The 13,572-nt window shown below is 44.4% G+C and overlaps 1 protein-coding gene across 1 annotated transcript; it reads right to left on the minus strand.

Annotated features, from left to right (window-relative positions):
- Positions 1-681: 681 nt before the first annotated feature.
- Positions 682-13,540, minus strand: RPL26L1 (ribosomal protein L26 like 1). The gene is given in 5 exon segments (XM_043595874.1): positions 682-974; positions 4,865-5,040; positions 5,791-5,931; positions 13,366-13,484; positions 13,487-13,540. Coding segments are annotated over 4 exon segments (435 nt in total). The 5' UTR covers positions 13,533-13,540; the 3' UTR covers positions 682-974; positions 4,865-4,911.
- Positions 13,541-13,572: the final 32 nt, after the last annotated feature.

Below are 13,572 nucleotides of genomic sequence, written 5' to 3' on the forward strand. Positions count from 1 at the left end.
TTCAAAGTCATTCCAGGAAACATGCTAAAATCCTTGGGCCTGAACCTTGATAGGCAGGCCCACCCATGTGGCATTCTCCAGTCCCCATTTCCTGCAGCAGTCAAAACACATTACTGCCCGTACATCTCCCCTCCATTCAAGAACCAGCATTTGGAGGGGCGCCTGGGTGGCACAGTCGGTTAAGCGTCCGACTTCAGCCAGGTCACGATCTTGCGGTCCGTGAGTTCGAGCCCCGCGTCAGGCTCTGGGCTGATGGCTCAGAGCCTGGAGCCTGTTTCCGATTCTGTGTCTCCCTCTCTCTCTGCCCCTCCCCCGTTCATGCTCTGTCTCTCTCTGTCCCAAAAATAAATAAACGTTGAAAAAAAAAAATTAAAAAAAAAGAACCAGCATTTGGAGCACCTGGCTGGCTCAGTTGGTAGAGCATGTGACTGTCAACTTCAGGATTGTAAGTTTGAGCCCCACGTTGGTTATAGAAATTACTTAAAAATAAAATCTTAAAAACAAAAAACAAACAAAAAAACCCAAACCAACCGGCATTTATCTGAGGTCCCCTGAGAAAACGTTTTCCCTCAGCTCCTGCAAACAAACCTACTGCCCATCTCCTTTAAAAGAAAAGCTAAAGTTTGCTGAGCTCTCTGTGCTCTACACGTGGTATCTCGGGTATTAAGTCTGACAACTCAATGAAGTGGGCACTCTTTTTATTTCCATCTTGTAAATGACAACACTGAGGCCCGGAGGTTGAGCATTTGCCCAAGGGCACACAGCTGGGAACTGACAGTGCCGGGATTAGAACTCACATGTGATGCTGAGCTCCTGCTCTTCACCATGCACTATTACTCACATGGCTCAATACAAGCATTCTGGCATGATCTGGTTGCCCGTGGGGGGCTGGTGGTGGTGGGAATGACAGCCCAGAAAGCTCTGGTCTATCATTTGTAGTGAACGGGTTGCTGACAACAAGCCAAGACCGACTCCTAGGAAACATCATCATTTAAGTTTATTGATGAGAATTAAGGCTGGAGCCTAGGGCCCAGACCAGGTATCAGAGTATGTCGTCCGTGCTATAATCTAGTATGGAATCTTACTTTTACGCAACTTCTGGGTACTAAATCATGTGTTGTTTGAGAATAAAGACAAAACTCAAATTCGGAAAAAACTACAGATCTCACTAGACTACTAATGGTAACATAGCTGCCATGTATGAGGCACCTACTCTATTTTATGTGCTGTGTGTATATATATACTTTACACGTATCCTAATCCACAATCCCCAGAGTTAACTGATTGTAAATATCACACAAGAGCCACCTCAGAAATACACATTCACATAAGACCCGAAGGGGTCTCTCTCCATTCTTACTGCATCACAGAACCTCCCAGCAAAGGGGTAGAAACTATTAGTAAGCATCCAAGTGACTCCTAAGGGCAGAAAAGTCTGGTGGACCACTACTTTAGTTTTCACGTCTGATAAAGCATTTTCACAAAGAGAAACATTTTTAGCTTCTCACCTATACGGGGAAACAAGCTCATACAAATGGCTGCCCAAAAACCAGAGCAGGATTTGAATACAAATCTCTCTGGCTTCAGAGCCAAGACAAGTATCATTCTGCCTACCCTTAAATCAATGCCTGAGTCAGAGAATGCATACTGAATTTTGTGGTTTGTGCTTCCGCTTCCACGGACTTGTTTGGTAAAAAAATCACTACCTCTGTCGGTGCAAAACAAATCTTAGATTGGAAATACAGTAAAACAACAATAACAACAAACAATATTAGCATTTGTACACTCACAGCTTTCAGGGTCCTCAGAAAGAGCCTATTTGATCCTGCCATTTTCCATGAGGCAGGAAGGCAGTGCAAGTATTAACTATGATGCTTTACTACTGGGAAAACGGAAGCACAGAGCTAAGTAACTTGCTCAAAAGCTTACGGACTGTCCCGTGGAGAAATGGTGACAATGCTTTTCCCACCAGGCAGCACTACTGCTATAAATGTATAGCTTCTTCTCCCTTGTACACTGATGTCTAGTCTCTTGTCAGACTCCAGGAAAGGGAGTGAAAAATGACAGGGTGAAAAAATGACCACCAGGGATGGATGGCTTGAAGTGGGATGTGAGTGGTCTCTGACGCAGTGAGGTCTGGGTTCAAATACTAACTCCATCTCTTACGTTCTCTGGGATCTGGACAATTAATCTGAGCTCATTTTTCATCATTCAAAATGGGAAATAATGGACTCAATCAACATTTACTAAGAAACTCAATGTGTCCAGCCATGTGTCACTAGAGGCATTTTATCATTTTATGCATTTTTATCATGCATTTTAATCAATAATTTTTCACAGAAGCAAGGGAGGATTTTAGAGATGGATCTGGTGCTAAATCTTGAAGGGTAACTAGAAGTTATGTAAGCAGAGTTAGGGGTGCCCAGAAAAAGAAAGAGAAGTCATTTTAGGGGTGCCTGGGTGGCTGTTGGTTAAGCATCCAGCTCTTGAATTCAGCTCAGGTCATGATCTCACTGTGAGTTTGAGTCTGTGTTGGGCTCTGTGCTGAAACCACAGCGCCTGCTTGGGATTCTCTCTTTCCTTTCTCTGTCCCTCCCTTGCTCTCACTCTCTCTCAAAATAAATAAATGAAACGAAACGAAACGAAACGAAAAGAAAAGAAAAGAAGTCATTTTAGGTCCCAGCTATTTTCTATGATAGATGCCTAACCAGCTCTTCTTCTTCTTTTTTAAAAAAAAAAATTTTTTTTCAACGTTTATTTATTTTTGGGACAGAGAGAGAGACAGAGCATGAACGGGGGAGGGGCAGAGAGAGAGGGAGACACAGAATCAGAAACAGGCTCCAGGCTCTAAGCCATCAGCCCAGAGCCCGATGCGGGGCTCGAACTCACGGACCGCGAGATCGTGACCTGGCTGAAGTCGGACGCTTAACCGACTGCACCACCCAGGCGCCCCTCTTCTTCTTCTTTTTTTAATATTTATTTATTTTTGAGAGAAAGCCTGAGCAGGGGAGGGGCAGAGAAAGAGGGGGACAGAGGATCCAAGCAAGCTCTGCGCTGACAGCAGAGAGCCCAATTCGAGACTTGAACTCACAAACCATGAGATCCTGACCTGAGCCAAAGTTGGACAATTAACCCACTGAGCCACCCAGGTGCCCCCAAGCATCTCTTCTTGCTCTAGCACACTTCTTGTAGAACTTACAAGGTGTCAGAATTACAAAGAAATGCAAAAAACTCAATAGCTAAGGACTTTAAGGGAAGAATGAGAATGCAAACACTAACAACAGATTCAACTAGGCCAGGAAGCAGCCTAACCATATCATATCAGAGATAATGAATCAGTGGCAAAACTCCCAGGGCTGTTTCAAAAGTAAGCAAGGCCTTTCACTGCTTCCCCAAGATAAGGAGCCCAAGACCCAATCCAGTTTATGGCTCTTCAGCAGGCCCATAACCCCTTCCCCAGGTCCAACAGTTACCTCTGCTTCATTAGAATGTTAAAATCTTCACCCACGGCAGAAAGAACTTCATTAACACAACAGACAATGCTAAATCAGCAGGTTTCCTTAAGACAAGTGTATGACCTTATACCCACCTCTACCTATAATGACTGAAACTCCCCTTTCTGAATATCCATCCTAACCCTAAATGAAAGAAACCCATTCACCCCTACTCAGGGGGGTCACAGATTTCAAAGTGATTTCCTTATTTGCTGCAAATAAATTTCTGTTGTACAACAATTCCACCTTGGGACGCCTGGGTGGCTCAATCGATTGAGCGTCCGGACTCTTGATTTTGGCTCAGGTCATGATCCCAGGGCTGTGGGATCGAGCCCTGCATTGGGCTCTGCACTGAGCATGGAGCCTGCTTAAAATTTTCAATTTCTCTCTAAAAAAAAAAAAAAAAAACCAAAAACCAAAAACCAAACAACAAAAACCAAAACCACAACTCCACCTGGTATAGTCTCTATCTGCAACTCACCAAGGAATGAACTCATATTAGTTTGGTTGCAGTTAGACCTGGAGTGTAAAATGCAGATGCCAGTGGGGGCCAGGCAAATTGGGTACATGGGCAGAGCAGACTGGATAGAGCAGCCAGCCCCGGGCTCCACACAAATGACGCTCTGCAGGATCAGGGCCCCATGCAACCAGATGAAGCAAGATCCAGATTTCTCTGTGGAATCTCTCAAGTTTTAAGTGTTCGAACTTGACTTCTAAGAAATCATGAGAACAATAGAAGGACAAACATAATCTGTGAGCCACATCTTGCCTACAGGCTGTCGTCAGTTTCCTGAGTTAGCCCCAGGAGAGAGGAAGGACACTTCAGTCACTTGGAAATACACTTACAAAGTCAAGACCTTGGGAAGGGCAGCTTGGTCAGGGAGCTGCATGCCATTTGCTTGGTTGGAGCACGAGGGACAGGAAGCTGGCCAAAGGGCAATCCATCGAGACCTGAGACATAAGCGTGCAAAGCAGCACCAGCCACTGAGTGAGCACAGTCCTGTATGTGCCAGTTCACATAATGACCATCACTGAGTGGGACACACCCCTGAATTAGGGATGAGAGCCCTGTCCTGTCCACCCCATCAGCATGAGGGTCCAGGCAGGAGCACAACCATCCTACCACTGCTATTTTGCTGCTCCGTACGTGATAAACACATGAAAGAATGGCATCAAGGAACTCATAGTAAGATGGATTTTATCTACAAAACAATGCAAATTCCCTCTGCGATTAGGAGACATTTTCAACTATTATTCATAAAATTATTAATCAAAACAGCAAAAGCAGATTTACAAAGCTACATTATCAACAACAAAACAGGAAGGAAACGTTTGACAGACATCTTGAAAAGTTTCAAAGGAATACACACCAGACTAAAAATCTACAGTTAAACGGTGGTTGCATAACAGGTTATAGTCACTCCTGCATTTTCTCAATAAGTTCTTCTTTATATTTGCCTTTCTCTTTTCCAACTTGTCGAGATTTGGCTTTGCGTTCAAGAATTTTTTTCCGGTCTTTGTCCAGTTTTAGCCTGGTGATAACTACCTGTTAGGAGTGAGAAAATAAATCTTTATTTATTTATTTTTTTAAGTGGAAAGGATTTATAACCATATAATTATTCCGTACAGCAGAACTTTTCCCAACAATAGCAGTTTGGTTCCTTCCGCTGCCCAACTCCTGAGGATCTATGAGACCAGTTAGTTTAGTGATATCAACTATCATTTGGGCTGGGACAAACAAATTATACTACCAACATGTTTCTGGTTTGTTTATCATCCCTTGGCCAGCAAAACGCATTGCTTAAAAAACATCGCTTGAAAAGCGCATTGCTTAAAAAAGCATTCCCACCAGCTAGTAGGCAATAGAGATCGTAAGGATAAGTAAGACCCCAACCATCCTGCTCTCATCTGAAACTCTGGAGGAGAAAGACCCTACAATACAGTGCATGGAATGGAGTGCAAATGAGGAACAGCATATTCTGCCAGGTGGATGTGAGGGCCACAGGAAGAGATGTTCCTTCCCTCTCCTCCCTCTGGATGTTATCTAGTAGGAGAGGGATGCCTGGAACCCTCCTGCAACCTGCTGGAAGGCAGAGCCTTCACCGAGGATGATAAAACAGGTAAGAAAACAATACGGATCCTTGATGACTAAGCCAGTGAATCAATCAAGCCTGCCCCACCTCCCTCTAGAAGTCCTTGCCTGGGCTACCTGAGTAGACACTACCAACACACTGAGAACTTACAACAGCACTAAGCTACACTACCCAGCCGCTACCGCCACTCAGTCCCACCATACCTTGCTGGGGTGAATGCCCACATGAACAGTTGTACCATTAGCCTTCTCACGCTGCACTCGCTCGATGTAGATGACATACTTTTTTCTGTACACCTGGACTACCTTGCCTATTTGCTGACCTTTGTAGTGTCCTCGAACCACCTAAGAGAAAATACAGAAGAGAATTTTCCCCCATTCTCATGCATGAACATCACCGTGAGGAAATTAATTATCAGGAACACACAGACTAACATACAACTTTTTGTACAAAGCAGATTAACCCTGGCAGTCGAGAGTTAGCTTTTTGGGGGGTATAAATCTGCTCTGTGTTGTTCCAAGTCAGGTGAAAATTCACTTCAATTTTTTTCTTATCTGAAAACAAAAAATTCCTTGAACTAGAATGGCTATCACAGAACTAGTCCGGAGAGTAAAAAGGTAAATCACTATACACCCACAACTAACACAATCTTATATACCAATTATATCTCAGTTAAATAAAAATAAGTAAAGTTTAAGAAAAAAGATAATCACTCTCAAGATCTAAATGGAGAAGAATGGTTAAAGATAGCATCCTGAGATTCTTATGCGACCATTTAAAATCCCATGTTCTTTTTTTTTTTTTTAATGTTTTATTTACTTTTTTTTTTTTTTTTTAATTTTTGTTTCAACGTTTATTTATTTTTGGGACAGAAAGAGACAGAGCATGAACGGGGGAGGGGCAGAGAGAGAGGGAGACACAGAATCGGAAACAGGCTCCAGGCTCCGAGCCATCAGCCCAGAGCCTGATGCGGGGCTCGAACTCCCAGACCGCGAGATCATGACCTGGCTGAAGTCGGACGCTTAACCGACTGCGCCACCCAGGCGCCCCTGTTTTATTTACTTTTGAGAGAGAGGAAGAGAATGTGTGCACGTGAGCAAGGTCGGGGGAGAGGGGAGGCAGAGAGAGAGGGAGACAGAGGATCCAAAGCAGGCTCTATGCTGACAGCACAAAGCTGTATGTGGGCTTGAACTCACCAACTGTGAAAGATCATGACCTGAGCCAAAATCGGACACTTAACTGACTAAGCCACCCAGGTGCCCCTAAAATCCAGGTTTTCAAAGAATAATTTATCACCGAGCAAAATGCTCAAGATATGACCTTTAGGAAAAAAAAACCAAAGCTTTATATGAAATATAGTCTGATTCTTGTATGTTTCATATATATGGCATATAACACAATGGGATAGAAATATATCCAAATGTCAATAATTGTTGCCATTAGGCCAGACATAGGATTACAGATGATCTTTTCTTTTTTCTTTTCTATTCTATTTGAGAGAGAGAGAGAGAGAAAGAGAAAGAATGAATCCTAAGCAGACTCCATGCTCAGAAGGGCTTGATCTCACGACCCTGGGATCATGACCTGAGACGAAATCAAAAGTTTGACACTCAACTGACTGAGACAGGAGTGAATATAACCTGTTGTGCAACACGGTTTAACTGACCCAGACACCCTAATTACACATGGCTTTTTAAAATATGTATATTCAGGGGCGCCTGGGTGGCGCAGTCGGTTAAGCGTCCGACTTCAGCCAGGTCACGATCTCGCGGTCCGTGAGTTCGAGCCCCGCGTCGGGCTCTGGGCTGATGGCTCAGAGCCTGGAGCCTGTTTCTGATTCTGTGTCTCCCTCTCTCTCTGCCCCTCGCCCGTTCATGCTCTGTCTCTCTCTGTCCCAAAAATAAATAAATGTTGAAAAAAAAAATTAAAAAAAAAATGTATATTCTTCCAGGGGCGCCTGGGTGGCTCAGTAAATTAAGTGTCTGACTCTTAATTTCGGTTAGGGTCATGATCTCACAGTTCATGGGATTGGGCTCCACATCAGGCTCTGCTCTGATGGTATGGAGCCTGACATCTATACCTGGCTCTATACCTGCCATCTATACCTGATGGTATGGATTCTCTCTCCCTCTCTCTCTGCCCCTCCCCTGCTTGTCTGCTCTTGAGTTGTCTCTCTCAAGATAAACACTTAAAAAAAGAAAAAATGTATTTTCTTTCAAATTTCAAGATTTCTATAATTAACACAAATATTTTATAGTCACAAAAAACAAAAATGTTAAAATCTCTTGGGCTGTTTTCATGTACTAAAAATCTACTATTCACACTCCAATGCTATTCAAAACTAACTAGATTATGGTTTCCTTGAAGGCACAAGCCTATTCAATAGGAGCCATGATATAGCTGATGTTGATAACAAACAGAGAGGAAATACCACATGTATTAAAAAACTAGAGAATCTCAATACTCCTGAAATGTCATTTAGATTGTTCAACTTACTTACCAAGGTGATTTTCAGGCTGAAGATCATGCCTCACTGGAACTCCACCATACTCTCTATGATCAGAGACTTTTACATGGAAAAGTCTATGAAATAGCCTCTCTTAACCATCATCAAGATTCAAGAAAAGATGTTAATAAAACAAGTCCAAAGGAACACCCGGTTAAACAGAACTGGACAAACACTAGATGAGGAGAGGGACAAGGTAAGACTAAACTAACTGGCCTGGAAAGGGAAAAGAGAAGAGGCAAGGATGGTACCCAGAGTCTGACTGGGCAACTGGATGGATGGATACACCTTTCCCAGAGCGGAAAGAAATACGTGTTAGGAGAAAAAAGTTTAGTTGGGAACATGTTGAATTTGAGGCATCTCGTGACATTCTAGTAGAGAATTCTATACATAGCTGGAAGACCAACTGGGTCAGCAACAAAGACCTGGGAGTCATCCAGAGATGGCAATTCAGAAACCTGATTTGGTTCAGGGAGCTGGTCTTATGAGGGCAGAATGCAGAAATCCAAGGAAAAGCCAACATTTTGGAAGAGCTCATAAGGGAGACTGAAGTGGCCAGAGAATGGGCAACCAGGGGACTGTGGGGTTATAGTAGCCAAGAAGACACCGTCAAATGCCATGGAATGGTCAACTGCAGGAAGGATAAAGGAAAAGATGTGACAATAAGCTGGTCACTGGTGATCATGGCTAGAGTGCTTTCAGTGGAGCAGAGAGACTGAAGGCATTTACAGTAAGACAATGAGTTCCCCATAGAGAAGGTGAAGGCGAAAAACAGTCCCAAGGAACCTGGCTGTGAAGAGGATGACGGAGAATATCTACTAGAGGGAGATGTGAAGGTAAGTGATAATTTTTTTTATTTTTAAAGAGAGGAAAACACGAATGTGTTTAAATGCTTATGAAAAGGAACAAGTATGGAGGAAAAGTTAAAGGAAACTGTACAGAAAGGGGATAATGGAGAGAAGAATCTAAGAGAATGGAAGGCCACTGAATATAGTGGATCAGCTCTAGATAGAAAGAGGAACATTTCTGTCAATACAATAGGAAAGCACAAAGACGCAGGGGTGGAACTGGAGGTAAGTTAGGGGGTTTGGAACAGGAGTTCTGAAAGGTCCTGGGTGATAGTTGCAATTTCCTCTGTGAAGCAGGACAGGTAGTCCTGAGCAGACAAAGAAAGTATGTGAAATTTAGAAGATCCCAAAAGAGAAGAGGCAGTTTTAACAAACCCACTTGCGACTATTTTACTCTTCTGGTGGAGTCAGACCTGGATTCCTGGCCTAGACGTGATGTTCTTCGTTTATTGAACCAGAGTCTCAGGTTCTATCTACAAGGGAAACAATTCACACCTCACAGACACTGAAAAAATGGCCACATCTTCTCCTCTGCCCTCCTTTTCTTTCTTTCACGTCTTAATTCCATCCGCTCAATAATTTTTTTCATTCATCCAACAAATAGTGGCTGCGCCCCTGTGGGTGCCAGGCTCTGCACTGAGGTCAGGCAACAAAAAAGAGAAGCTCTCTGGCCTCATCTTAATGTCATAGGTAGCACGCAGTTAACTAATAAACACGCAAATACATGATCACTAACTGGAACAGGGCACATGGGAAGTGACTGGGGTCATAATTGCGGTGACAGCTACACGGCTTTACGTGTGCCCAAACTCACCTGTGCATTTTACTGTCTGTAAATTATGCCTCAGTTTTATTTATTTTTCTTTCATTTGTTGAACCACTGAGTATTTGAGAGAAGTATTCATTTGGCACCCAAATGGGATGGGGGAGCTCTGAGACATACATTGTGAAGGGGTGACCATAAGAAGATCTGAAAAACTGCCCTGTTGGCCAGACATGTCAGTTAGTTGTCTGGGAAAGTAACCAAAAGGTTTTCATCATTTGGTAGCAACTGGAGGCTACTACAGATTTCTAAAGAGAGTGACGTGTAAAAAGTTGAGAAGCTAGAGGCAGGGGACTCTTGAAATAATCTGGATACAGAATCCTGGGAGCTACAAAGGAGTGTAGAGACGACAGGCTGCTTTAAAAAAGTGGTAAATACTGGGCACAGTGTGAGGTTGAAGGAGATGGGTTAGAGTACGTTTAAACGTGCAAGTCCTTGGAGGAAGCGTGAGAAGGCGGCAGCTGTCAGGCACAAGTGGAAATTGGGTCAAGCTGAAGTGCTCTTGTGGAGATAATGAGTTCTGAAAAACCAGCCCAAAAGACTAGAGGACCGTCAAGAAGGAGCAGGAATATAAACCAAATTGAATGTGCAGATCTGGAGATGCATGTGTCAAAATGAACGCCACAACTTCCGGGGGGTTCAGGGGAGCGCACCGCAGAGAAAGAAGAACTGGGCAAGGGTTAATGTTCACAGGCGAAAGGTGAGGCAGCTTCACAGGTGAGAGAGAACTGGCAAAACCCTCATGAGGAGAACACAGCTGTGACCTTAACACGGAAGTCAGAAAGGACAGTATTCTGATGAGCGTCTCCTTGGCTACTAGTCATGGCTCCTCTGAGCTTAACCTGAACTTGCCTAGAATCCTCAAGAGTTATCAAAGGCAGAAAAGATGTGTTCCTCCCATGAGTCCGGCTTTGAATCAGTGCCTTCAGAGAGAGAGAATAGGTTTCAGAATTCTGACCTTGAGAGTCAGGGTCAGAGATTGCCCTCTCCAACCGTGCTGGGATGTGGCAGGCAGTTCACATCTATCTCAAGAGGCAGCTAGGGCTTCCATCATTTCGTTTCAGTTCCATGAGCAGAGTGGTGGAGCAAAAGGTCCAGCCTGGCCGAGGTCGAAAGGATTTCCCACTGTGATGTCATGACTCGGCACGCCTGTTCTGGAACCACACCTGGATCCTGGGCTCAGGGATGAGCGCAGACAGGCACTGGCACAGGTGGCTGTCGAGGAACAGAGTCCGGAGGAAGATGAACTCCAGCTACTCCAGGCTGAAGGACGCGTGCTCGTGGCCCTGTGACGCCGACGGGGCAGCCACGCCTTTGGGGGGGTGCAGATGGGCCCGGTATGCCTCAGTTTAAAAAGAAATAAAATCAAATTGAGTTCACTGTTATGAAAGAAATGTAAATAGAGGATGCTACGATAGAATACTGGTTAAAGTATCTGGGAAGGCTTTTCCGAGGAACTGACATTTAAGGTAACAGTGAAAAATGAGGGGTTAGGTAAAGGGGAGAAGGAAGAGCACTTCAGGCAGAGGGACCATTCTGGGCAAAGACCCTGAGGAAGGAAAGATCAAGGTGCATTTAAGGACCTGAAAAGGTCAGTATGTCTGAACTACAGAGCAGGTGGGCATTAGAGAATAAGGTGACGTTGGAGAAGTAGACCACGACTGGGTCACACAAGGCCTTGTCAATGATTTTAGGTTTATAGTAAGCAATCAAGCAACACTGATAGGGTTTAAGTAGAATCCGATTTGCAAAAAATACCCCTCTGTGAAGAACGCCTGATCAGGATTAAGAGTAGAAGCTGGAGAAGTCTTGAACGGAAATGGAAATGGAAAGAAGTGATCAGATTCAAGACACATTTTAGAGACAGAATCAATAAGATTAAGTGACAGAGTAGAAATGGGTCAGGGAGAGAGAGATGTTAGAATTTAGAGGCTTATGGCGTAGGCAAGTGAAAAAGCATTGCTTACTGATGTGTGAAAGATGGGAGGAGAATCCGATTATAGAGGCAGTAGCAGTTTTTTGATCAAGAGCACTCCCAGATTAGAAGCTTGAGACGACATGAGGTTTTTAAAGCATTTATTTTTGAGAGGGAGAGCGCAAGCGTGCGAGGGGAAGGGGGAGAAACAGATGGGGAGAGGATCCGAAGTGGGCCCTGCACTGACAGCAGAGAGCCCGATGCAGGGCTCGAACTCATGAACTCTGAGGTCATGACCTGAGCCGAAGTTGGACACTTAACCGATTGAGCCACCCAGGTGCCCCTGGGACGACTATGAGATTAAAAAAAAAAAAAAGATGTGAGGCGCCTGGGTGGCTCAGTCGGTTAAGCGGCTGACTTCGGCTCAGGTCATGATCTCGCGGTCCGTGAGTTCGAGCCCCGCGTCGGGCTCTGTGCTGACAGCTCGGAGCCTGGAACCTGTTTCGGATTCTGTGTCTCCCTCTCTCTGACCCTCCCCTGTTCATGCTCTGTCTCTCCCTGTCTCAAAAATAAATAAAACGTTTAAAAAAAATTTTTTTTAATTAAAAAAAATTAAAAAAAAATTTTTTTTTAATTAAAAAAAATTTAAAAAAAAGGCGTTCAGCGGATAGTCATATCTACAGGTCTATGCTCAGAAAAGTGGTTTGGGCTGGGATATAAAAGAGGGAATTGTTAGCAGAGGACAGACATTTAAAGCTCTCAGAACAGGTATTATCACCCAGGCAGACAATGTAGGTAAAGATGAGATGTTAGACCAGGTGCAGGCCCTGACTAACTCCAGCATTTAGAGATCAGAGGAGGAACAGCCAGCAAAAGAGTCTGAGAAGGCAGAAGTAAACTGAGCCCAAATGGTCACAGGAGCCAAAAAGACAGACTATTTCTAGAAGTGAGGCAGTGCTACCTATGCCAAATGCTGCTGAAAAAGTCAAGGATGATGAGACCAAGATGTGTCCACTGGATTTTGTCATAAACATGTTACTGATCTCAGCCAAAAACAGTTTCTATAAAGTAGTAAGAGATCAGATTGGAGAGGGTCTAGAATGGCGCCTGCTCCGTACATATTCAATCACTCCCTGTCTATTTCAGTCATCCCCCAGCTCCCTTTCTTACCACACATCCTAAGCTCTAGGAAGAACAGAAAACTTATACTCTCTCGCATGGGTCATTCTCTTTCTTAATTTCATGCTTCTGACTTGCTGCTTCTCTATTCTCTCTGCCAAATCCAGTGCCACCAAATGCCCAGCCTCCACTAAATCCAATGTTACTGAAACATGAATTACTCTCATCGTAGCACTTTCCCCTGGAGATGCTGGTTCAAAGAGCCACCACGAGCAATGCCTGGCAAACTTGGAGCCAACGAACTAAACCGAAAAGCAGAGTTTTGCTTGGCTGGTATACTATTTTCCTGAACAATCATGATTACTAAAGAATTGTATCTGAATGCTCTCAGTTAATCTGGGTAGGCACACCCTGGGGGCTGTGGACACATCTGCAAGGTTACTTGCCAGGGGCCTGGAGGCATGGGAGTCTACGACTCCCCCACGTCCAAGCACACATGGCATTCTTAGGCAAAGCCAGCACCAGAGTGACACGCTTCTGGATAACCAGAGCTCGAGGGAGACGAACCTGGACCTCGTCGTCCTTGCGGATGGGCATGGAGCGGACGTTGTACTTCTGCCGCAGCTCCTTGGAGAGCGGGGAAGACATGATCTTCCTGCGCACGTGCGAGGGAGCATTGAAGTGGGTTTGCGGTTTTTGCTGCGGTCCGAGGTCACGAAGGGGTTGAACTTCATGCTGGCCGTCTGCAAAAAGAGGCGCGGGAAGGAGTGATGG

Source organism: Prionailurus bengalensis, chromosome A1, assembly GCF_016509475.1.
Source record: "Prionailurus bengalensis isolate Pbe53 chromosome A1, Fcat_Pben_1.1_paternal_pri, whole genome shotgun sequence".
NCBI lineage: Eukaryota > Metazoa > Chordata > Mammalia > Carnivora > Felidae > Prionailurus > Prionailurus bengalensis.